Source organism: Periophthalmus magnuspinnatus, chromosome 16 (assembly GCF_009829125.3).
Source record: "Periophthalmus magnuspinnatus isolate fPerMag1 chromosome 16, fPerMag1.2.pri, whole genome shotgun sequence".
NCBI classification, from domain to species: domain Eukaryota; kingdom Metazoa; phylum Chordata; class Actinopteri; order Gobiiformes; family Gobiidae; genus Periophthalmus; species Periophthalmus magnuspinnatus.
In genome coordinates this window covers 32,664,193-32,684,892 of record NC_047141.1, presented here as the reverse complement: position 1 = coordinate 32,684,892, position 20,700 = coordinate 32,664,193, and the positions used below count along the sequence as shown (strand labels likewise).

Here is a 20,700-nt window from a genome sequence, read left to right as displayed (position 1 = left end):
ATCTTATGGCTTAAAATTGTCGTATTTTGATATAAGTCCCTGTTTGTTCCTTTATGTCGACAGTAAAATCCTTAACTTACATGGGATATTTAGTTTGTTTATTTAAACTTGTTAATCGTCATGGCACCGGGCCTAACCTGTCGTCGTTCTAAGAGTCACGGACGGGCCGCTGACGGCGCAGTGACGTCATGTGACCGGGCGGTTCTCACCTGAGGCACCATGTTCTTGAACGACTCCATGATCTTGGAGCTTTTTGCTTCTTGGAAATAAGAGAAACATCCGGTGATGACGACGACGGCGGTCAGCACGATTCCCAGGTACAACTGGACACACGGAAACACGTCGGATTACACTTACACGTAATAGTACAGCGGTGGGTGTAGTAGTAGTAGTAGTAGTAGTAGTAGTAACACGTATTGGCAGTACTGGTAGTAACAGTAAAAACGTGTAAATGCAGTAGGTCAGATTAGTTGCAGTAGTAGCAAGAGTGGTGGTAGTAGAAGTAGAAGTAGTACTCATGTAGCAGCAGCAGTAACATCTAAGTTTGATGTATTTATATCAGTAGTAGTAGTAGTAGTAGTAGTAGTAGTTCTAGTAGTAGTAGTAGTAGTAGTAGGCCTAGAAGTAGTAATATTCCTTTAGTAGCAGCAGAAGCAGTAATAATCTTATGAAGCTATATATATATGAGTATGGTGTATTAATAGTAGTACTACAGAGAGTAGTAGTAGTAGTAGTAGTAGTAGTAGTAGTAGTAGTAGTAGTAGTAGTAGTAGTAGTAGTGATAGCAGCAGCAGGTAGTAGTAAAAGTTGTCAAAATTAGCAGTAGAAGGAGAAGGAGTGTTAGTAAAAATAAGAGTGGAAATAGTAGTAGCAGTAGTAATAGTAGTAATGGTAGTAGTGGTAGTAGTAGTACAAGTAATAGTAGCAGTAGTAGAAGCTTAATAAGATAGTAGTAAAAGTAGTAATATCAGTAGCAGGAGGAGGAGTGATAGTAAAAGTACAGAGTAGAAATAGCAGTAGCTGTTGCAGTAGGTGTAGTATATTTATTGTAGTTATCATAGTAGCAGTCGTAATAGCTGTAGTAGTAGTAAAAGTAGAAGTAGCTGCAGTAGTAGTATCTATAAAAGCGTCTCGTACGTTGTCTCCCGCCGGGTCGTCCTCCGTCGCCGCCTGGATGGCGTAGGCCAGAAAACAGAGGATGGCTCCGGTCCAGAGGAGGATGGAGAAACCTCCAAACAGCTGACGACAGAACTTGACCCACTCGGGCGTGGTGGGGGGCGGAGTCAGCGCGTTGGGACCGTCCCGTTTCAGGAACTCAGCGGCCCGAGAGTTGGTTAAACCCTGAAACCACAAGAGAGAAACTTTAAAGTGTGAAATGAAGAAAAGACAAACACAGAGATTCTAAATGTTCATCATGTCCTGAGACGATGTGATGGATCAAAATAAGATGTTCATGTTTTATTAAGTTTGTTTTATCCTCCGTTTAAAACTTATTATTCTGTTACTTAAGTAAAAGTACAAGTACAAGTAAAAACTCAAGTAAAAGTAAAAGTAGCACATGAAAAAACTACTTAAGTAAAAGTACGTAAGCACCTGTTTAAAAATGTACTTAAAGAGTAAAAAGTAAAAGTATTTCACACGTTTGTTGAGTAAATGTAGATATTGATTAAAATGACACATATTTTATATAAGACGAGTCCATTTCTTAACTTTTCTTATGATTTTTGTGTTTTTATTTTTGTTTTGCACAAAATCGAAGCTTAAACTCTTAAACTTTACCCAGGATGTTTCCACGGACATGGTAAAAATAACCCCTCAGATTGTATGAAAAGTACTTTTTACTTTTCAATCCTGTTTATAAATGTAGTGAAGTAGAAATTACAGATACTTCTCTTAAATGTACTGCAGTAAAAGTAATATTTAACAGCTCTTTTCCGGTTCAGATTTTCAGTTTGACATTTGAATCCTACAAAACCACAGCTTAAACCTCAGAGCGCGGCCCAATGTGACTCCGGCGCCATCGTGTGGCCGTGCGGCGTCACAGCAGCGTCCGCTCACCTGGACGATGTCAGTCTGGTATTTCCTGCAAACTTCCTCCACGGACATTTTATGCTCCGTCTGCAAAACAAAACACAACAATACAATCAGTACTTTATATTTGAGTGTGTTTATTTTATAATTTAATGAAGTTTTAAATGTTTCATATATTTGTGATTCAGTTCGGTCTAAACATGCAGTTCACCTGAGTCGTCTTTGAGCTGATCCAGGGTCAACAGGAAGAGCTGAAAACTCTTAGACCCTCCCCACAAAACTACTGCAGATACACGTTTACTCAAGTACTTTAAGAGCAGATAAATGTGCAGTACTACAACTTTGTCCAGTTAAAGTGAATGCAAAAATGAACTGATTATAAACACTAGAGAAAAACAGAAATCACTGCTATTATAAATATAAGAATGGAGTGTGAAAAAGTGCAGTTTTTGGTGGTATTTTAATGTAATGGTGATTTCTTTTTTTGTTTTGTTTTTTGTTCCATGTTATGTAAATCCCAACCACAGACACAGGAGTTAAAAATAAATAAATAAATAAATAATAATAATAATAATAATAATAATAATAATAATAATAATAATAATAATAATAATAATAATAATAAAGCCATTTTTTAATTCAATTAAAAAACAAACAAAAAAACAGTTATATATATATGTATTTATTTGGGGATAGATTAATACACTTGAATTACTGCTGTTTAAATTAATATTTATATATATATATGTTAAATTATTATTAACTTGTTTAGTTTAATGAATTAAGTCACACAGAAAAAACAAAAAAACAGTCACAAAAAAAATAGTAATAAAAAGTGATTTCTTACTTCTATTTTTCTGCTATTTAAATTACTACACAACTGTTATTATTATTAACTTGTTTAGTTTTGTGAATAAAGTTACAGAAAAAAAAAAGACCAAAAAAAAGCACATTTTTTAATAGTAATAAAAAGTTACTTCTTACTGCTTTTTCCCTGATATTTAAATGACACAATGGCACAGTTGTTCTGTAATTATGATGTTAATGTCCCTGTTTTGTTTTATGAATGGCATTAAAATAAAACACACACATTTATTTAGTATAATAAAGTTTACTCACGATGGGGACCTCCTTCTTGAGCTCGTCCATGTCCTTGGCCCCCTTCTTCTTGGTGGGGGGTCGGCCATCTTTGTCCTGTGTGGTGGCAACGCGGTAACTGTCTGACCGCCCATACTACAGACACACACATATGTTTTATACATGCACGAGCCTGATGAGGGCGCTAGAGCCCTCCTGACCTGGGACTGTTAGCTTTAGCTCTCAGCACTTACAGACTATGGTACATGTTAGCTTAGCATAGACGCAGTATGGAAAACCTGATTTAACCTGAGCTGAAGTGACCCCTGAGGTGACCCCTGAGGTGACCCCTGAGGTGACCCCTGAGGTGACCCCTGAGGTGACCCCTGTGGTGACCCCTGTGGTGACCCCTGGAGTGACCATAAGACGCAGCCTGTGTGTTTGACCTCAGCATTACACAAGTTATTACAAAAATACACAAGAAGCAGCAGGATTTAAGTGGAGATGCACAGATCCAGCGTTTTTTTTTTGTTCTGATACTGATGTCGATACTGTGACTTTATCTAACGATTCCCGATATCGACCGATACCACAGACTGAAAATATAACTCATTTTCTTTAAACACACACGTCGTACTGTTTAGTGTTACCCAGGTGTGTTTTGTGACTCTTCATATAAAGTAAAAACAGAAAAGATTTGGAAAAAAATACAAGTTTAATATTTGAGCTGAACTGACGCTCATTTGTCCCATAAACTATTCAGAAATTCAGATATAAAGAGTTTAAAGGCATCGCACAGGCTAACCAGCTACATGCTAACCAGCTAAATGCTAACTGGCTACATGCTAACCAGCTCCGTGCTAACTAATCTCCACACCGCGGTTGTTTTCAGTTCAAAAAAGCCGTTTAAAATGTAAGATTCTGTGAAATATTTTAATGACTTGGCAGTTTAAAAAGTTTTAGAAACAAATTTTAAATAAAACGACAGGTCTGGTGGTCGTTAGCGCCACAGAGCTGATTATCCCGAGGACCTTTATAGCTTTTAATAAACGTTCTTTTTTTTTTTTTTTCCAGAAAGTCTGTGAGAAAAATGACTGAGAAACACGATGAACCAGGAAATCATTAAAAAAAACAATTTCTACCAATGGGGAAACTCCAGATTATTAGTATCATTTTAGCAATAGCATCTCCATGGATACGAGCAGGTGGCGGACCCATCATCAGAAAAGTTACATAGTGCCTCTTTAGCTTGAAAATATACGGGAAAATACACTGGAAACAAAACGAGCCACAAATCTAGACCCAAACAAGACTATTCTGAATCATTAATCCTATTTTTCCAGTGGGCTACGGTCGCCTGCTCTTGTGGCTGCTCGACAAAGACGTGAGACCAGTGCCCTTCCACAATTGAATTAAAAGTCGTCTGTTCAGCCACATTTATTTGATCCTGATCAGATGCTGCTCTGTTCACGCACGATAATGAGCAAATGGTTTATCTGGACCTCGAGCTAATTACTTCCTGCTGTCGCTAGCATAGCCCGGGCGCTGCCTCATCAAAGCTGGAGGCAGGCGGTAAATTATTTTGTAATCGAGTAAAGCATCACTGAAGCTTTGATGTTTTATATCACTGAAGTCTGTCGCTGAGAGGTGAGCAGAGAGGCTCGACAAAAACAAGTACGACATCAGCTCAGCGTTAGGAAAAGTAGTCCCTCGATGCGCTTTACGTCAAAATCCTGGTATTTCCCGACTATAAAACGTGTACAAAATGTTAAGATACAAGAAATAAAGAACATTTTGGTCACGTTTGGACTCGCTGATACAGAAAAACAAACATACACATATTTCAGCTGCATTTTCCGTGTGGTTTACGTTGCGCTTTATCAAACACGCTTCACATTTCGTTCATTCCAGTCGAGCCACAGCTGCCCCGGGGTCGACTGACGGAGGTAAGGCTGGGAATTTGCACCATCGCCCCCTCCAAACGCCGCCGATGACACCAGCACCGGTCCAAGCAATCGATGAAACAACCATCAGATTCAAAATGATGTAATTCACTATTGACCCTGCAGCGTGTTACGGGTCGTCAGGAGAGGTCAAAGGTGACAGGAAGTGACTAGGACCCTTCATCCAAAGTGTCCCAGAGGAAAAGCCCCTCGATTGACCCCACCCGAGTCGATCAATACAGACTGATATATGGAGCAAACACCAGGGGGAGTGAGAGAGCAGAGGCCCAGGTCACATGACACAGATAAGACTCAACAAACAGACGGACTACAGCCGGAAAAGTGCAATATGTAACTTTTATGATGGTGTAGTGCTGGTGTAGTGACGGTGTAGTCAGGGTGTAGTGACGGTGTAGTCAGGGTGTAGTGGTGGTGCAGTGATGGTGTAGTCAGGGTGTAGTGACAGTGTAGTCAGGGTGTAGTGACGGTGTAGTCAGGGTGTAGTGCTGGTGTAGTGACGGTGTAGTCAGAGTGTAGTGACGGTGTAGTCAGGGTGTAGTGGTGGTGCAGTGACGGTGTAGTCAGAGTGTAGTGACGGTGTAGTCAGGGTGTAGTGGTGGTGTAGTCAGGGTGTAGTGGTGGTGCAGTGATGGTGTAGTCAGGGTGTAGTCAGGGTGTAGTGGTGGTGCAGTGATGGTGTAGTCAGGGTGTAGTCAGGGTGTAGTGACAGTGTAGTCAGGGTGTAGTGGTGGTGCAGTGATGGTGTAGTCAGGGTGTAGTGACAGTGTAGTCAGGGTGTAGTGACGGTGTAGTCAGGGTGTAGTGACGGTGTAGTCAGGGTGTAGTGGTGGTGCAGTGATGGTGTAGTCAGGGTGTAGTGACGGTGTAGTCAGAGTGTAGTGACGGTGTAGTCAGGGTGTAGTGGTGGTGTAGTCAGGGTGTAGTGGTGGTGCAGTGACGGTGTAGTCAGAGTGTAGTGACGGTGTAGTCAGAGTGTAGTGGTGGTGTAGTCAGGGTGTAGTGGTGGTGCAGTGATGGTGTAGTCAGGGTGTAGTCAGGGTGTAGTGGTGGTGCAGTGATGGTGTAGTCAGGGTGTAGTGACGGTGTAGTCAGAGTGTAGTGACGGTGTAGTCAGGGTGTAGTGGTGGTGTAGTCAGGGTGTAGTGGTGGTGCAGTGACGGTGTAGTCAGGGTGTAGTCAGGGTGTAGTGGTGGTGCAGTGATGGTGTAGTCAGGGTGTAGTCAGGGTGTAGTGACAGTGTAGTCAGGGTGTAGTGGTGGTGTAGTCACGGTGTAGTGGTGGTGTAGTGATGGTGTAGTCACGTGTCTTTACTCGGTAGGTGGAGCTTACGCCCTCTACTGTCTGGTGTATTCCATGTGTGTGATCAGGTGTATGCTCCTTCGTCCCGGTTCATGCCTCCTGGACCTCGTTTGTGGCCCCCTGGTGGCTGCTCTGATCCGCTGGTGTCTGGTTCGGTGTGGAGGACCCTGGTGTTGTTTCGTGTTGTGTTTTGTCTCTTGCTGTGGTTCATATTTTCTTGCTCTGCTTGTTCTTTTATTTTCCTTGTTTGTTTTTTGACTGACAACTGACGCACAGACATAAAAACAACAGAACACAACATAATTTATGAGATGTCTGTCACGAGTTGAAACAAGTAAAGCAGGAAACAAAACGCTGACCTGTCCTACAAAAAGTATGACTGAACAAGGAAGTACTCCAATTAGATTTTAAAAGAAATGAATTATGAATGAGACCAAACGTCACATAATGAAAAATAAACTACAACAGACTTTTAAAAAATACTGTACAAGTCACGGTTTAAGATTTCAAATCAATGGAATTAACCGTTGGATTTATATCGCACCTTTCCAGACACTTAAAGCTCATTACAGAGAACTGCTCAGTCACTCTGCTCTTCGTCGCCACAGCCGCCCCAGGACCAGAGACTGTATAAAGAAGAGGCTAGCAGTTATAGCGGCTAATCTGGAGCCGAGTTCTATGTTTGGAATTCCGACTGCGAGTATCATAGCAACCAAAGAGCCAATCCAGAGTGAGGCCGTTGGAGGTAATGAGTCTTACTGCACAAATCGCTGGTTGCCGGGGACCGCTGTCAATCAAACCTGTTGCTAACGCTAACAGGAGCGACCTCGGGGGAAGAAGGACCTGATTTGTCTGTTATTAATGTTCAGATCTTGATTTACAGACACAATAGTGAAATAAAATGACTAAAATGAGTCTGAAGCAGCAGAGACGGAGAGAGGACACAGTTAAAAAAAAATAAATAATTAAAATCAAAATGAACCCCCCCCCCCCCCAAAAAAAAATTAAAAAAATAAAAAATAAAAATAACAACAAACAATTCAAAATAACTTTAAAAAAAAAAATTCAAGATAACAAAAAATAAAGAAAATAAACAAAAAAATAACAACCTCAAAATAACAAAAAAAAAAAATATTAAAAAAAACATACTCAAAATGAAAAACTCAATATAACTAAAAAAAACCAAACAAACAAAAAACTTCAAAGATAAGAAAAAAATTAAGAAAATAAACTAAAAAAACAACAACCTCAAAATAACTAAAAAAATTAATTAATAAATAAATAAAAATAATAAACTAAAAATATAAAAAAAAAAACTCCAAACACAATCAAAAAACAAAACAAAACAAAAAACAGGATCATGTAGAGGATTAATCTGAACATTTAAGACCAAAATGAGTCTGAAGCAGCAGAGACAGAGAGGGGACGTTTTTTCAGTAGAATTGCGCCCATGATCACAACTAGCAGGTTAACTATGTCCGTTTGTATAACTACTGTGCAAAAATTGTTCAGAATAATGTCAGTAATTTATAATTTCACAAAAGTTCATAAAATTAACCACAAAATCCACAAATATGAGTGATATTTAGCAGCTTTTTGAAACAGTTTATTATGGACGATACTCCAGTTTTTCATCCAAAACAGCAAATGCAGTTTTAATCTTTCGACAGCAGCAGTTACAGAGAGGAGGTTTTTTTCAATAGAAAGTGAATCGGAGCCAGAGACGAGTTGGAGCCACGCCCATGATCACTATGTCCATTTATATAAACAGTCTACACACACACACACACACACACACACACACGAGATCACAGCAGAGGATAAACGCAGACATGCACAGAGCGTTCCAGCGTTTCATCGCACTAAACTCAGGACATTCACAGCAGACGCCATGTGTTCCTGATAAACAGGTTTAGACCAGTCCACAAACACTTTTACTACACACTCCAACTCCAACTGTCACACAACACTTCAACTATTGTGCGAATGATAACACAAGTGTGAGGCCATGAGGCGGCAACGACAAATCACAACAGAACGAGGAACGACGTGGGAGAGACACGGATCTGGGAATTTTACTGTAATGATAATGTTTGAGGTTTATGTTTGAGTAAAGGATTCGGTTAAAAGTTCATGTTTTAGAAGAATTGACCAAAAGAATGAAGTAAGAGCCGACAAATGAACACGAGAATCACATTTTAGAACATGTTTGTGCAGAGATAAACTACAGGGTCGGACGTTTTTATGCAGAATAACACGAAAATGGAGACGCAGGGAGGGCATCTGACACACAGGGACGCTTCAGAACATGTTAAACCACAGGGTAAGCAGACGGCGCTTCAGCTTGCAGCGCTAACTTTTATATACGTGTAAGTTCTGGTCGTTGCATCACGGCGTTCTACAAAAAATATATAAAAACTGACAGAATTACGAAGATAAAATTGCACTTTTGTGAACAGTTTCGGCCTCTGTCTGAACTCGGTTACGTTGGTGTTAAAACCGTCAGAGTTTTGTAACATCGGGGCAAAGAAAAGCAGCTCTTTGTCTGAACAAAAGAGACGCCCGGAGCAGAGGGCGGGGCTTATGTGCTCACAAACACAACATACAACGACAGGTGAACACGCGTGATCAGACAGGCCCGGACATGAGGAGGAGGAGGGGAGGAGGAGGAGAGAGAGGAGGGAGGACAGGCCCGGACACGAGGAGGAGGAGGGGAGGAGGAGGAGAGAGAGGAGGGAGGACAGGTCCGGACACGAGGAGGAGGAGGAGGAAGAGAGGAGAGGAAAGAGGGGAGGACAGGCCCAGGTAAACATGAGGAGGTAAGAGGAGAGGACAGAGGAAGAGAGAGGGAGGGGAGGAGGAAAGAGGAGAGGACAGAGGAAGGGATGGAGAGAAGAAGGAGCATAAGAGAGAGGAGGGGAGTAGAGAGAGAAGGGAGGAGAAAAGCAGAGACAGCCCAAAAACATCTGCAGAGCCATCGGACGATTTCTCTGGATTCACCACAAATGGAAGCGTCAGACATGAAAAAATAACAAAAAAACAAATAGGTCGATCTCTGGAGGAAAGAGGAGAAGAGAGGGAGGGATAGAGAAGGAGAAGGGAGGATGAGAGAGGGAGAGAGGATGAGAGGGGAGGAGAGAAGGAGAGTCTGTGTGGAGCACTAACAGATGCAGTGGAAAAGTACTGAAGCTTCTGTCCTCTGAGACGCTTCTGTGAGAGAAAGAGAGAAAGAGAGAAAGAGAGATGGAGAAACAGAGCGTGTGTGTGTGTGTGTGTGTGCGTGTGTGTGCGTGTGTGTGCGTGTGTGTGTGAACCAAAAGAGCTTTTACTGTTCACAGTGACTAATGCCGCACTACAACTTCACAAATCCAGCAATGAGTAAAACTGACAGCTCCACATCAACACTTCAGACGCACTGAGCAAACACTGAGCCCAACCCTGGATTATACCCTGTTAAACCCTGTGTTAAACTCTGGATTAAACCCTGTGTTAATCCCTGAATTAAACCCTGTGTTAATCCCGGTCCATTGTCCAGATCCTCCATCTTTAGTCCTGGGTCCATCTTCAGATCTGAAGAGGCTGAATCTTGAGTCTGTGAACTGTAGAGTGTTTGTGGTTTTATTTGAGGTAAAGGTGAATAAAACTAATACTACACTGAACTATTTTATATTTTATATTGTGACTGTTTATTTTAGCAGATTATTGTTTTATTGTGCGATTTGACATAATCTCATTTTAAAATCATGAAATCAACTCATGATCCTCAACTGTCAAGGGATGATGTCATGATTTAAAAATGTTTATTATTTATTTATTTATAGATTTATTTATCTATTATTTTAATGTATTTATTTATTTGTATTTTTATTTTGTCTAAAAAGTTTCACACTGTGGCTTTCCTTGTCTTGTAAAGTTGTATTGTTGCCACATATAAAGTCCATTTTTTTGTATTAAATGATGTTACGTTGATTTAAAGTTTAAAAAAAAGAAAGAAAAGTTTTAAGATGATGTATTTACACTTATTTTAATATGACATAACATTTCCTCTGGATTCTCTTTTCATTCCCGCAGGTACGAGCCGAGTATCAATGTTCCCAACAATCCCAACCGCTCCCAGTCCACTCCCAGTCCTCCACCTGCCCTCCGCCCACGCTCACTCTCTCCTTCACTCCCTTGCTCCCTTGTTCCCTTGCTCTCTCGCTCGCTCCCTCTCTCCCTCTCCTCTTTCTCCCCCTCCCTCCCTCCCTCCCTCTCCTCCCTCCCTCGTTCTCGTGGTCGCTGCCGTTTGCTTAACAAAGCAGCTCGTACAGAGACAAACGTCCCGGAGCAGAGACGGATGAGAGGGTGTGAATGACACGACTGTACCCGGGGAACAGGAGTCGTCAGAGGGAGGGGGGGCAGGTGCAGATGGGGCAGATGGGGCAGATGGGGCAGATGGGACAGACTGAGTAGTTATTTTTCTAATTAGATTCTTCAGTGGGACAGTCTGCTGTTTTGGGAGGACGACCTGCAGTGACCTGGGACGTTGCACAACTCGGTTTAGAGTCCGGAGCTGTTAATAGATTCAAGGAATTTTAAGTGAGTGTGCGAAAGATACGAGTGAAACGGCGCCGCGAGCTTTGGTACTGGTCACAGTCGGGAATATTCAAACCGCCAACATGAATCTGACATATTTTTAACGTCTAATTAAAGATTTCTGCTTCTTCTGACACGTCACGCTTCAAATCTGCTCCGGTCATGACAAAACTGGACCAATATGTCTGAGTTTGTGCATAGAGCTGGATTAAAGGTTCACTGTGTAACTTTTCTGCTGGGGAAAGGAGGAGTGGACCGCCTGCCAGCTCGTCTCCATGGAGATGTGGCGCGTTTGCTCACAGTGCGGCATTAAACCGATCGATCCGTGCTCCATTTAGTCAATTAGAAGTGTTTTATTGCTCAAAAACAGGTCGATACACACGCGTTTTAACGAAGAGCGGGGTCGTTTTTCCACAGATCTGACTTGTAACCGGGCGCGGTGGTGTGACGTGCGTGTTTCCATGGCGATAGAGTTTTATTCTCACGCTGTGGATCCATAGACACGAGCGAGATGATGTGTCAAAGTGGCAGATGGTGAGTTTGAGTGCGTGTTATTTTCTTTCTTCTTGTGGTAGAACAGGAGCATTATGGGTAATACAGCGGCGCCGTCGACAAATGTGAAACGACTAAAGCCGCGAGTTTCCATAACACTCCCCGATCACTCCGCTCCCTGATAACACACACAAAAGAAACTAACGACAACACAACAATCAGCACACGGGGTTTTGTGTCGTTAGTTACGTTATCAAAGGTGTGAATGTGAGAACTGAACCAGGACTGAACCAGGACTAAACCAGGACTAAACCAGGACTAAACCAGGACTAAAGCAGGACTAAACCAGGACTAAACCAGGACTAAACCAGGACTGAACCAGGACTAAACCAGGACTAAACCAGGACTAAACCAGGACTAAACCAGGACTAAACCAGGACTGAACCAGGACTAAACCAGGACTAAAGCAGGACTAAACCAGGACTAAACCAGGACTAAACCAGGACTGAACCAGGACTGAACCAGGACTAAACCAGGACTAAACCAGGACTAAAGCAGGACTAAACCAGGACTGAACCAGGACTAAACCAGGACTGAACCAGGACTAAAGCAGGACTAAACCAGGACTAAACCAGGACTGAACCAGGACTGAACATGCCCCACAGCACATGTTTAGTCCTGGTTTAGTCCTGGTTTAGTCCTGGTTTAGTGTAACACAATGATCCGTGTTGTTCAGGAGGAAACACAAACTGGAGTCTGGAATTACAGTCGTCGTGGTCACGTCCACGAGACACTTCAGCCTCAGCCGTGTTCACCTGGACGTGAGGCTCGGGTCACGTGTCACACACGTGTCACACACGTGTCACACACATGATCCATTCATGTTTGGAGCGTGATCTCAGAGTGACTCATCGGGTGATTCACTGTAAAACAAACTCCAGAAATGATGAGTTTGATCATTCTCTTGTCTGTGCTGATCCTCTGCTTTTTCAGTTTGGACTAAATGATTCCTCTTTTGTTCAGTCGTGCCCCAGTACAACAAAAATCTGCACTTTAACTCTGTCTCTGTCAAATGTGACTGGCCAATAGGATCGTGTGATGTCATCAGGAGCCCACCAATCAGATGTTTAGAATAATATGACATCACAGGCACATTATGTTTGAAGAGATCAGTACTTGAAAGTAAAACCAGGACTAAACCAGGACTAAACCAGGACTAAACCAGGACTAAACCAGGACTAAACCAGGACTAAACCAGGACTAAACCAGGACTAAACCAGCGATAAACCATGTCTAAAACAGGACTAAACCAGGACTAAACCAGGTCTAAACCAGGACTAAACCAGGACTAAACCAGGACTAAACCAGGACTAAACCAGGTCTAAACCAGGACTAAACCAGGACTAAACCAGGACTAAACCAGGACTAAACCAGGTCTAAACCAGGACTAAAACAGGAATAAACCAGGACTAAACCAGGTCTAAAACAGGACTAAACCAGGACTGAACCAGGTCTAAACCAGGACTAAACCAGGACAAACCAGGACTAAACCAAACCGGACAGATGTCAACACGCCGTTATAACCGGAGCCTCGTGCTGACACACGTCACCTGAGCGCGAGGCTCCGGTTCCCACACTCCGGTCTGTGTCTCTCACATGAATAATTCGGCGGACACTCCCTCGCTAACGCTAACAACCTGCTCTTTGCATTGTGCTCCTGGAGCCGGTCGGGGGAGCGTGTTTGGAGGGGGTTGCCATAGCGACCGCCACAGCGATCGGCATGGCGACGGCGCTCCTAGGATCCCCTGATGTGAGCCGACCAATAATTGATGCGTCCGTAACTGGACACTGTAGTCACGTCTGCGGAGAGGAGACACGGAAAACTGCAAACGCTTTGGAGGATTTGGTGAATTTGATGTAATTTTCATGAGAGGATTAAAATCATCGCTGTCGAGGTGAAGATAAATGCTGCAGTCAGTCCTGAAATATGTTCATTAAAGGTGCAGTTTTTGGTTAGGGCTGCTCGGCTCCATGGCAACGCTGTTAATTTGCCTGGAATGTTCCACAATACGACATTAAACGTATCCATAAACTACCTTCTATTCATGCAGTTATTGCGTTTTTATTGCAAAATCATTACCCTGAAAAACATTCTTACAAAGCGCGCAGGTCGCCTTTCCATAAACCTGACCTGTAACTGATGTAATATCTGCGTTGCCATGGAGATAGATACGTTTAAAGCCATAGTTTGAACCATTTCAGACAAAGGGATAACATCTGAACGGAGAAAAGCAGGTGGTGGACAGTTTGGTTCAGTTTCAGGCTCAGCGGCTCGTCTCCATGGAGATTGATGAGTTTAATGCCACACTGTGAAACATTTCGGGTAAAGGAATGAGTTCTGTACGGAGAAAAGCAGGTGGTGGACAGTTTGGTTCAGTTTTAGACTCACAAATTTAAAGTACGGAGCCTTGTCAGACATGAATTACACAAAATTACGCTGATAAATCTGAATCTCGTTTTCTTTCGTCGCAGATTTAACATTTCAAAGTGTAATTTTTATTTTCTCTTCGTCCGTGTGAGGTGTAGGTTCATTACGACATGGGAGGAACTGTTTTATCGCATTAACATTTCTCTCAAATTGCAGAGTGCTTTACATTCTGATAAATCGCACACAGGGAGTGCCCGGTCAGATTCGCCCGGGCAGGTCGACTGTATCAGATCATGTGACCTGAACCCACAAAAAGAGGAAGTGTTTGTTTTGTTTAACTCCATGACTCATGAAACAGACCTGGAAAAACGCGGCGTGTCACATGATATCGATCGTTCTGCCCACACAACGACGCCACATCATCTCTGTGACCGTTTGTTTAAGGCTGAGTCACTCACGGACAATTCTGAGGAGTTAAAACTGTTTAAAATTGTAAAATCGATGCAACGTCCTCCATGAAAAACTAAATATTGTGTGTTCACGGGGCTCGCATCTCCATAAACCTGACTCTGACTTGGCCTGTTTCCTCCTGCTTGTTTCCATGGAGATGTTGTTCTTTTGGCTATATTTTTCCACAGTCACTTAAAACGTGGTTATCTCTGTGAAGAATGTTCCAACGTATGGTTTTAGCTTCCTGTTTCCATGGTGATGTTGATCCTTTGACTATATTTTTTGACCGTGTCACTTAAAACTTGTCTATCTCCATGGAAAATGTTCCAAAATATGACTTTAACTTTCTTTTTCCATAGAAATGTCATTCCTTTGATTATATTTTTTGACAGTATCGCTTAAATCTATGCGAAGAATGTTCCAAAGTGCGGTTTTAGCTTTCTGTTTCCATGGAGATATTGTTTGTTTTGCTATGCTTTTTCACAGTGTCGCTTAAAACGTGTCTATTTTTGTAGAGAACGTTCCAAAATATGGTTTTAACCTTCTGTTGCCATGGAGATATTGTTCCTTTGTCTATACTTTTTCATAGTATCACTTCAAAACTTGTCTGTCGCCGTGGAGAATGTTCCAGAGTATGGTTTTAGCTTTCTGTTTCCATGGAGATGTTGTTTGTTTGGCTATGATTTTTTTTTACAATATCGCTTAAAACGTGTCCCTATGTCGTATGTCCGTGGAAAATGTTCCGAAGTATGACTTTAACTTTGGGATTATGCAGGTATCTTTCATTATTATTAGCTAACTGCAACTATGGATTAACTCTTTATATTCAGATGTACTGAGCTGGAGACGAGGGACAAGGAGACAAGGACACAAGGACACAAGGACACAAGGGGACTAGGGGACAAGGAGACAAGGACACAAGGACACAAGGACACAAGGGGACTAGGAGACAAAAGGGCAAGGAGACAAGAGGAGGATTAGCCTGAGTCTGGATTAGCACAATGCTTCTTCTTTCTGTTGGCTCAGTGTGGCTCTGTACTTCCTCTACACTTTTGTTTTGTTCCTTATTTACATATTTCCTTTGTTTATTTCCGTTTGTCACTTTACAGGTTTTATAATCAGATTTTAGTTTAAAGTTACGCGGGACTGGGGCGGCCAAAAGAATCAAAAATCTGAAAATAATCCATCAAATCTATTCCTTAGTATTAAAATGGAGTTTGAAATGTTAGCATCGTGACGACACTGATCCGAACAATTAGCCAAAAAGTGGGGAGTATGTTTTTAAATAAACCTCACACAGTTGTACGTCTCCCGTGTCCTCCTCGCGTCCCGTCCCATCTGTCCCTGTCTCCTCTTAATCTGTCCCAGACCTGTAGTTTGATTCCTCGCACGGCTCTGCTGGAGTCTGTAATCTGGCTCGGATTTAGGCCCAGTTTAAATTAGATCTGTAAATCTTATTGTGCCAAAGCGATCCACTCTGACACTGTACGACGTCTCCCATCTCCATAATCACGCCACGTCGCCAGGACAACCCCATAACTCTCCGTAATGAGTCTTTACGACGCAGCAGCTCGAATCACTCCTGCCAAAGAGACCATCAGCACTCCTCTGCACTAACGCTCTGGAAGCCCCGTGCAGTGAAATGTGACCTTTAGCGTTTATTAGCCGGAGCTAGCCAACGGTAGCATAAAGGCTAAGTGTGTGCGCGGAGACGTTAGCCAAACCCTGCTCTTCTGTGGGACAGTGAGCTCGTTACAGTGAATATCAATCATCAGACCCAGAAGACAAAGGAACAACAGAGCGACTGAACGAGTGACCTCTGTGACCTCTGTGACCTCTGTGACCTCTCGCCCACACCTCAGCCGCTCCTCAGCACCAGAGCTCAGAGTGAAGTTTAAATGAGTTTGTTGTTACGCTGTCACACTCTCACACTTTCACAGAGCGTTCCTGAGCAGCTCCAGGTGCAGGAGGACGCTGACTCTACAGAGGACACCATGTTCTACAGAGGACACCATGTTCTACAGAGGACACCATGTTCTACAGAGGACACCATGTTCTACAGAGGACACCATGTTCTACAGAGGACACCATGTTCTACAGAGGACACCATGTTCTACACAGGTGTGTGTTCTTATGTATTTACTCTGTAGTGTCCATCACTGTGGTGTCTCCTGTTTGAAAGCCTCAAAACACTTTAACCACAACCAAACTAATGTGACTAATATGACCTTCTAGCACCTTCACACTTTAATCCCCCCGTCTCTGGGGCACTGGCACACCTGCACCCCCCCCCCCCCACCCGACCCCCACCCGACCCCCACCCGACACCCACCCTCAATGTCCTCTGAAGACCATCACTCTGCTCCACCTCCTCACTCTGCTCCACCTCCTCACTCTGCTCCACCTCCTCACTCTGCTCCACCTCCTCACTCTGCTCCACCTCCTCACTCTGCTCCATCTCCTCACTCTGCTCCACCTCCTCACTCTGCTCCACCTCCTCACTCTGCTCCACCTCCTCACTCTGCTCCATCTTCTGCCCTGACAGCCCCACAAAGCAGGAAACAGGAGCTGGTAATGTGAGCCGCTGGTCATTATCCAGTAACAGGATCCTCCCTCCTCACTGCAGCAGAACCAGAGTGGGCCACAGTGGGCCACAGTGGGCCACAGTGGGCCACAGTGGGCCACAGTGAGCCACAGTGAGCCACAGTGGGCCACAGTGAGCCACAGTGAGCCACAGTGGGCCACAGTGAGCCACAGTGGGCCACAGTGGGCCACAGTGAGCCACAGTGGGCCACAGTGGGCCACAGTGAGCCACAGTGAGCCACAGTGGGCCACAGTGGGCCACAGTGAGCCACAGTGAGCCACAGTGGGCCACAGTGGGCCACATGTGAAGATGAGCACAGACTCTGAAGAGCACATTCCCACAGACAGCTCCTCGCTCTGCTCCTCGCTCTGCTCCTTGCTCTGCTCCTCGCTCTGCTCCTCGCTCTGCTCCTCGCTCTGCTCCTCGCTCTGCTCCTCGCTCTGCCCCTCGCTCTGCTCCTCGCTCTGCTCCTCGCACTGCTCCTCTCTCTCTCCTCGCTCTGCTCCTCGCTCTGCTCCTCGCTCTGCCCCTCGCTCTGCCCCTCGCTCTGCTCCTCGCTCTGCTCCTCGCACTGCTCCTCTCTCTCTCCTCGCTCTGCTCCTCGCTCTGCTCCTCGCTCTGCTCCTCGCTCTGCTCCTCGCTCTGCCCCTCGCTCTGCTCCTCGCTCTGCTCCTCGCACTGCTCCTCTCTCTCTCCTCGCTCTGCTCCTCGCTCTGCTCCTCGCTCTGCCCCTCGCTCTGCTCCTCGCACTGCTCCTCTCTCTCTCCTCGCTCTGCTCCTCGCTCTGCTCCTCACTCTGCTCCTCACTCTCTCCTCTCTCTCTCCTCTCTCTGCTCCTCGCTCTGCTCCTCACTCTGCTCCTCACTCTCTCCTCTCTCTCTCCTCTCTCTGCTCCTCTCTCTGCTCCTCGCACTGCTCCTCGCTCTGCTCCTCACTCTGCTCCTCACTCTCTCCTCTCTCTCTCCTCTCTCTGCTCCTCACTCTGCTCCTCACTCTCTCCTCCCTCTGCTCCTCACTCTGCTCCTCACTCTGCTCCTCTCTCTCTCCTCGCTCTGCTCCTCGCTCTGCTCCTCACTCTGCTCCTCTCTCTCTCCTCGCTCTGCTCCTCGCTCTGCTCCTCGCACTGCTCCTCTCTCTCTCCTCTCTCTGCTCCTCACTCTCTCCTCCCTCTGCTCCTCACTCTGCTCCTCGCTCTGTTCCTCACTCTCTCCTCCCTCTGCTCCTCTCTCTGCTCCTCTGCAGAGCGGCTCACTCACAGACTGGAGCAGATTCTCAGAGGTTCTTTTCCTCCTGTAGACTCTGCCTCTTCCTCCTCATCCTCACTTAACCCTTTTCTTTTTACGTGGCTCTGAGTCTCAGCCAATCACAGCTCTTTATTGGGAATTTCCACCTCAGAAGCCCCGCCCCGCGTTTGACGCAGAAAACCATCGCAGAGCGCGTCCCCTGCGCATCCACAGAGGACAGAGGACAGAGGACAGCTCTGACAGAGGACAGCTCTGACAGAGGACAGCTCTGACGCAGGGTGAAATGTACAGATCTGTGGGATGGCGAGCATCATGGCGCCTCGGGCTGAAGCTGAAGCAGCTCTCTCTCCTCTCTCCCTCTCTCCCTCTCTTTCTCCCTCCCTCCCTCCCTCTCTGCCTCCCTCCCTCTGCCTCCCTCCCTCCCTCCCTCCCTCTCTCTTTCTCTTTCTCTCATGTGATGCTTCGCTTTGACAAACTTTCCTGCGGCAGCCTCGTGCGTAAGCATTTTCTCTGCCTCTGTCCCGTTTGACGCAGTAAAGAACGCGCTCTGTCCTCAGTCACAGTGTGACAGGGACAGCTCCGGTGTCCTCCTCACACTGTCCTCCTCACACTGTCCCCGCAGAGACAGTGTTCGGGACGCGCGCGCCTCGGTCCACTGCCCCACGCGCAGAGGATGTGACGTTTACGCACAGATGATGATTCTATGAGACAAACTAGAGCCTTGACGCGCACATCGTGGATCACTGTTTCCTCCTGTGAGCTGGAAACATCTGTTATGTCACAAATTCAAGAATAAGCTCGCGGCTCTAATTCGGGTAACCGCATTATGACGCACGGGCCTGAGACGGTCCCACGGACACAAGGACGAGCTCAACTTCACACTCATTTACGGCAGAAGAGGAAAAGCAGAGCGCGTACGACACCAGAGGATGGCACAGGAGGACAGAGGAGATGGGGCGGCGGTTCCTGGAGGTCACGGCGCAGTGTGCGCGTCCACACATGCGCGTGTGTTTCATATGTTCAGGATAACGCGGGTCTAATTAAACATAAGTCTGATTGGCAGGTGCAGCACGTGCTGCAGCTTCCACCCGCAGAGAAGCTCAGTGCAGGATTAAACAGATTAGGTCTGTAACGGCAAGGTTACAGTCAGAGTAAGGCCTAATGTACATCCGGACACCTCCAGAGGACCTCCCCTCACATCTGCACCAACTTTGTGCTGTTTGACATAACGCAGTAGATTTCCACAGCGCAGACTCTGGGTTAAATGTGGAACTCAGCGGTAAAAGTAGAAGCTTCATCAGTGTGTCGCAGTTTGAGCCAATGTCATTCATCTGAAATGACATTTCCTCAGAGGGACAGACACACACACAGGCTGCGTCTGTCTCGGACACTTCAGGGCTACGTCGTAGTGTAAAAGTTGCGCTGAGCTTACCCCCATGTTGGCGCAGTCTCTCCTCTCAGGTGATGCGCGGCTTGAGAGGTGTCAGCCTCTCACGGTCCAAATACAGTGAGGTGCCTTTGGGAATAAAAGTGACAAGCTTAATGTTACGCGTCTGACTTTAAAATAAACGACAGGATGTAGTTTTCAGAGCGTCCCAGACCTCTGAAACTGAAGGCGACACTTTCCCAGTGACACGTCAAATCAAATGTAGCTGTCTCAAGCGGAGCATCACGCGGGGCTGGTCCTGAGCTCTGAGCCTCTGATGCGCTCTGAACCTCTGACTCTGTGGAAAGAGCGAAAGGAGAGACGCAGCACAGACCTGCCTCTTCAGGATCTATCTCCCTCCGCGGCGCCGGCTGCCGCAGTACTCCGCTCCTCGTGCTGCACCACTCCGCCTTCAGCGCAAATGGCTGATCCAGAGGCGCCCCGGAGCCCGCCCCCCCTTCAAAACACGACCAATCAAGAGTCTGAGCGTCTCCTCAGCGACAGAAACACCGACCAATCGTGTGTATCTGCTTTTCCTTCCAGACCAATGGGTCACAGTCCTGCCCCTCCTGTTTTACTGCAGAGTCCGAGGCGTCTGTCCACAGCTGCGGCGAGTCTCGAGACTGAAACTGTGTAAATGGACGAACAAGGTTAGACCTGGGTGTCGTGCCTCGTGCTGTGTTTGTTCCTCTTGTGTCACTGTGCGTCACATGAGTCTGTGTAACAGAGTTTGTGTAACGCTGCATGTCCCCGCGCGCGCCCTGGACGTGTCGCGCTCGTGCGGGTTTGTCACGAGCATGTGCGTCTGTCCCAGCGGCTCTGGGCCCGCAGCACTGCGCCTGTACCACTGCGCCTGGACCACTGCGCCTGGACCACTGCGCCTCTACCGCATTTACGTTAATACCGCAAGAACAGACACATGTCCTGCTCTCCACAGTGATTCGACCTTTAACTGTGGACTGAGAGTCTGAGACAAACAAGATCATTTAACTGTACACAGGGTGTAGTATAATGTACACAGGGTGTAGTATAATGTACACAGGGTGTAGTATAATGTACACAGGCTGTAGTATAATGTACACAGGCTGTAGTATAATGTACACAGGCTGTAGTATAATGTACACAGGGTG

The 20,700-nt window shown here is 45.4% G+C and overlaps 1 protein-coding gene across 2 annotated transcripts in view; it reads right to left on the bottom strand.

Moving 5' to 3' along the window:
- The window catches only part of atp1a3b (ATPase Na+/K+ transporting subunit alpha 3b), a 40,996-nt gene extending 21,018 nt beyond the window's left edge, over positions 1–19,978 (bottom strand). Inside the window, exons 1-6 of one of the 2 annotated variants that reach the window (XM_033980348.2) lie at positions 19,746–19,978; positions 19,577–19,660; positions 3,151–3,225; positions 2,059–2,118; positions 1,138–1,341; positions 210–323 (exon numbers count right to left, since the gene is read on the bottom strand). In XM_033980348.2, coding sequence (XP_033836239.1) covers positions 210–323; positions 1,138–1,341; positions 2,059–2,118; positions 3,151–3,225; positions 19,577–19,582 — 459 coding nt within the window. In that variant the 5' untranslated portion in view covers positions 19,583–19,660; positions 19,746–19,978. Of the gene's footprint in view, positions 1–209; positions 324–1,137; positions 1,342–2,058; positions 2,119–3,150; positions 3,265–19,576; positions 19,661–19,745 lie in introns of both variants that reach the window. The other variant, XM_033980347.2, reaches the window with a different exon arrangement.
- Between the last annotated feature and the right edge of the window lie 722 nt (positions 19,979–20,700).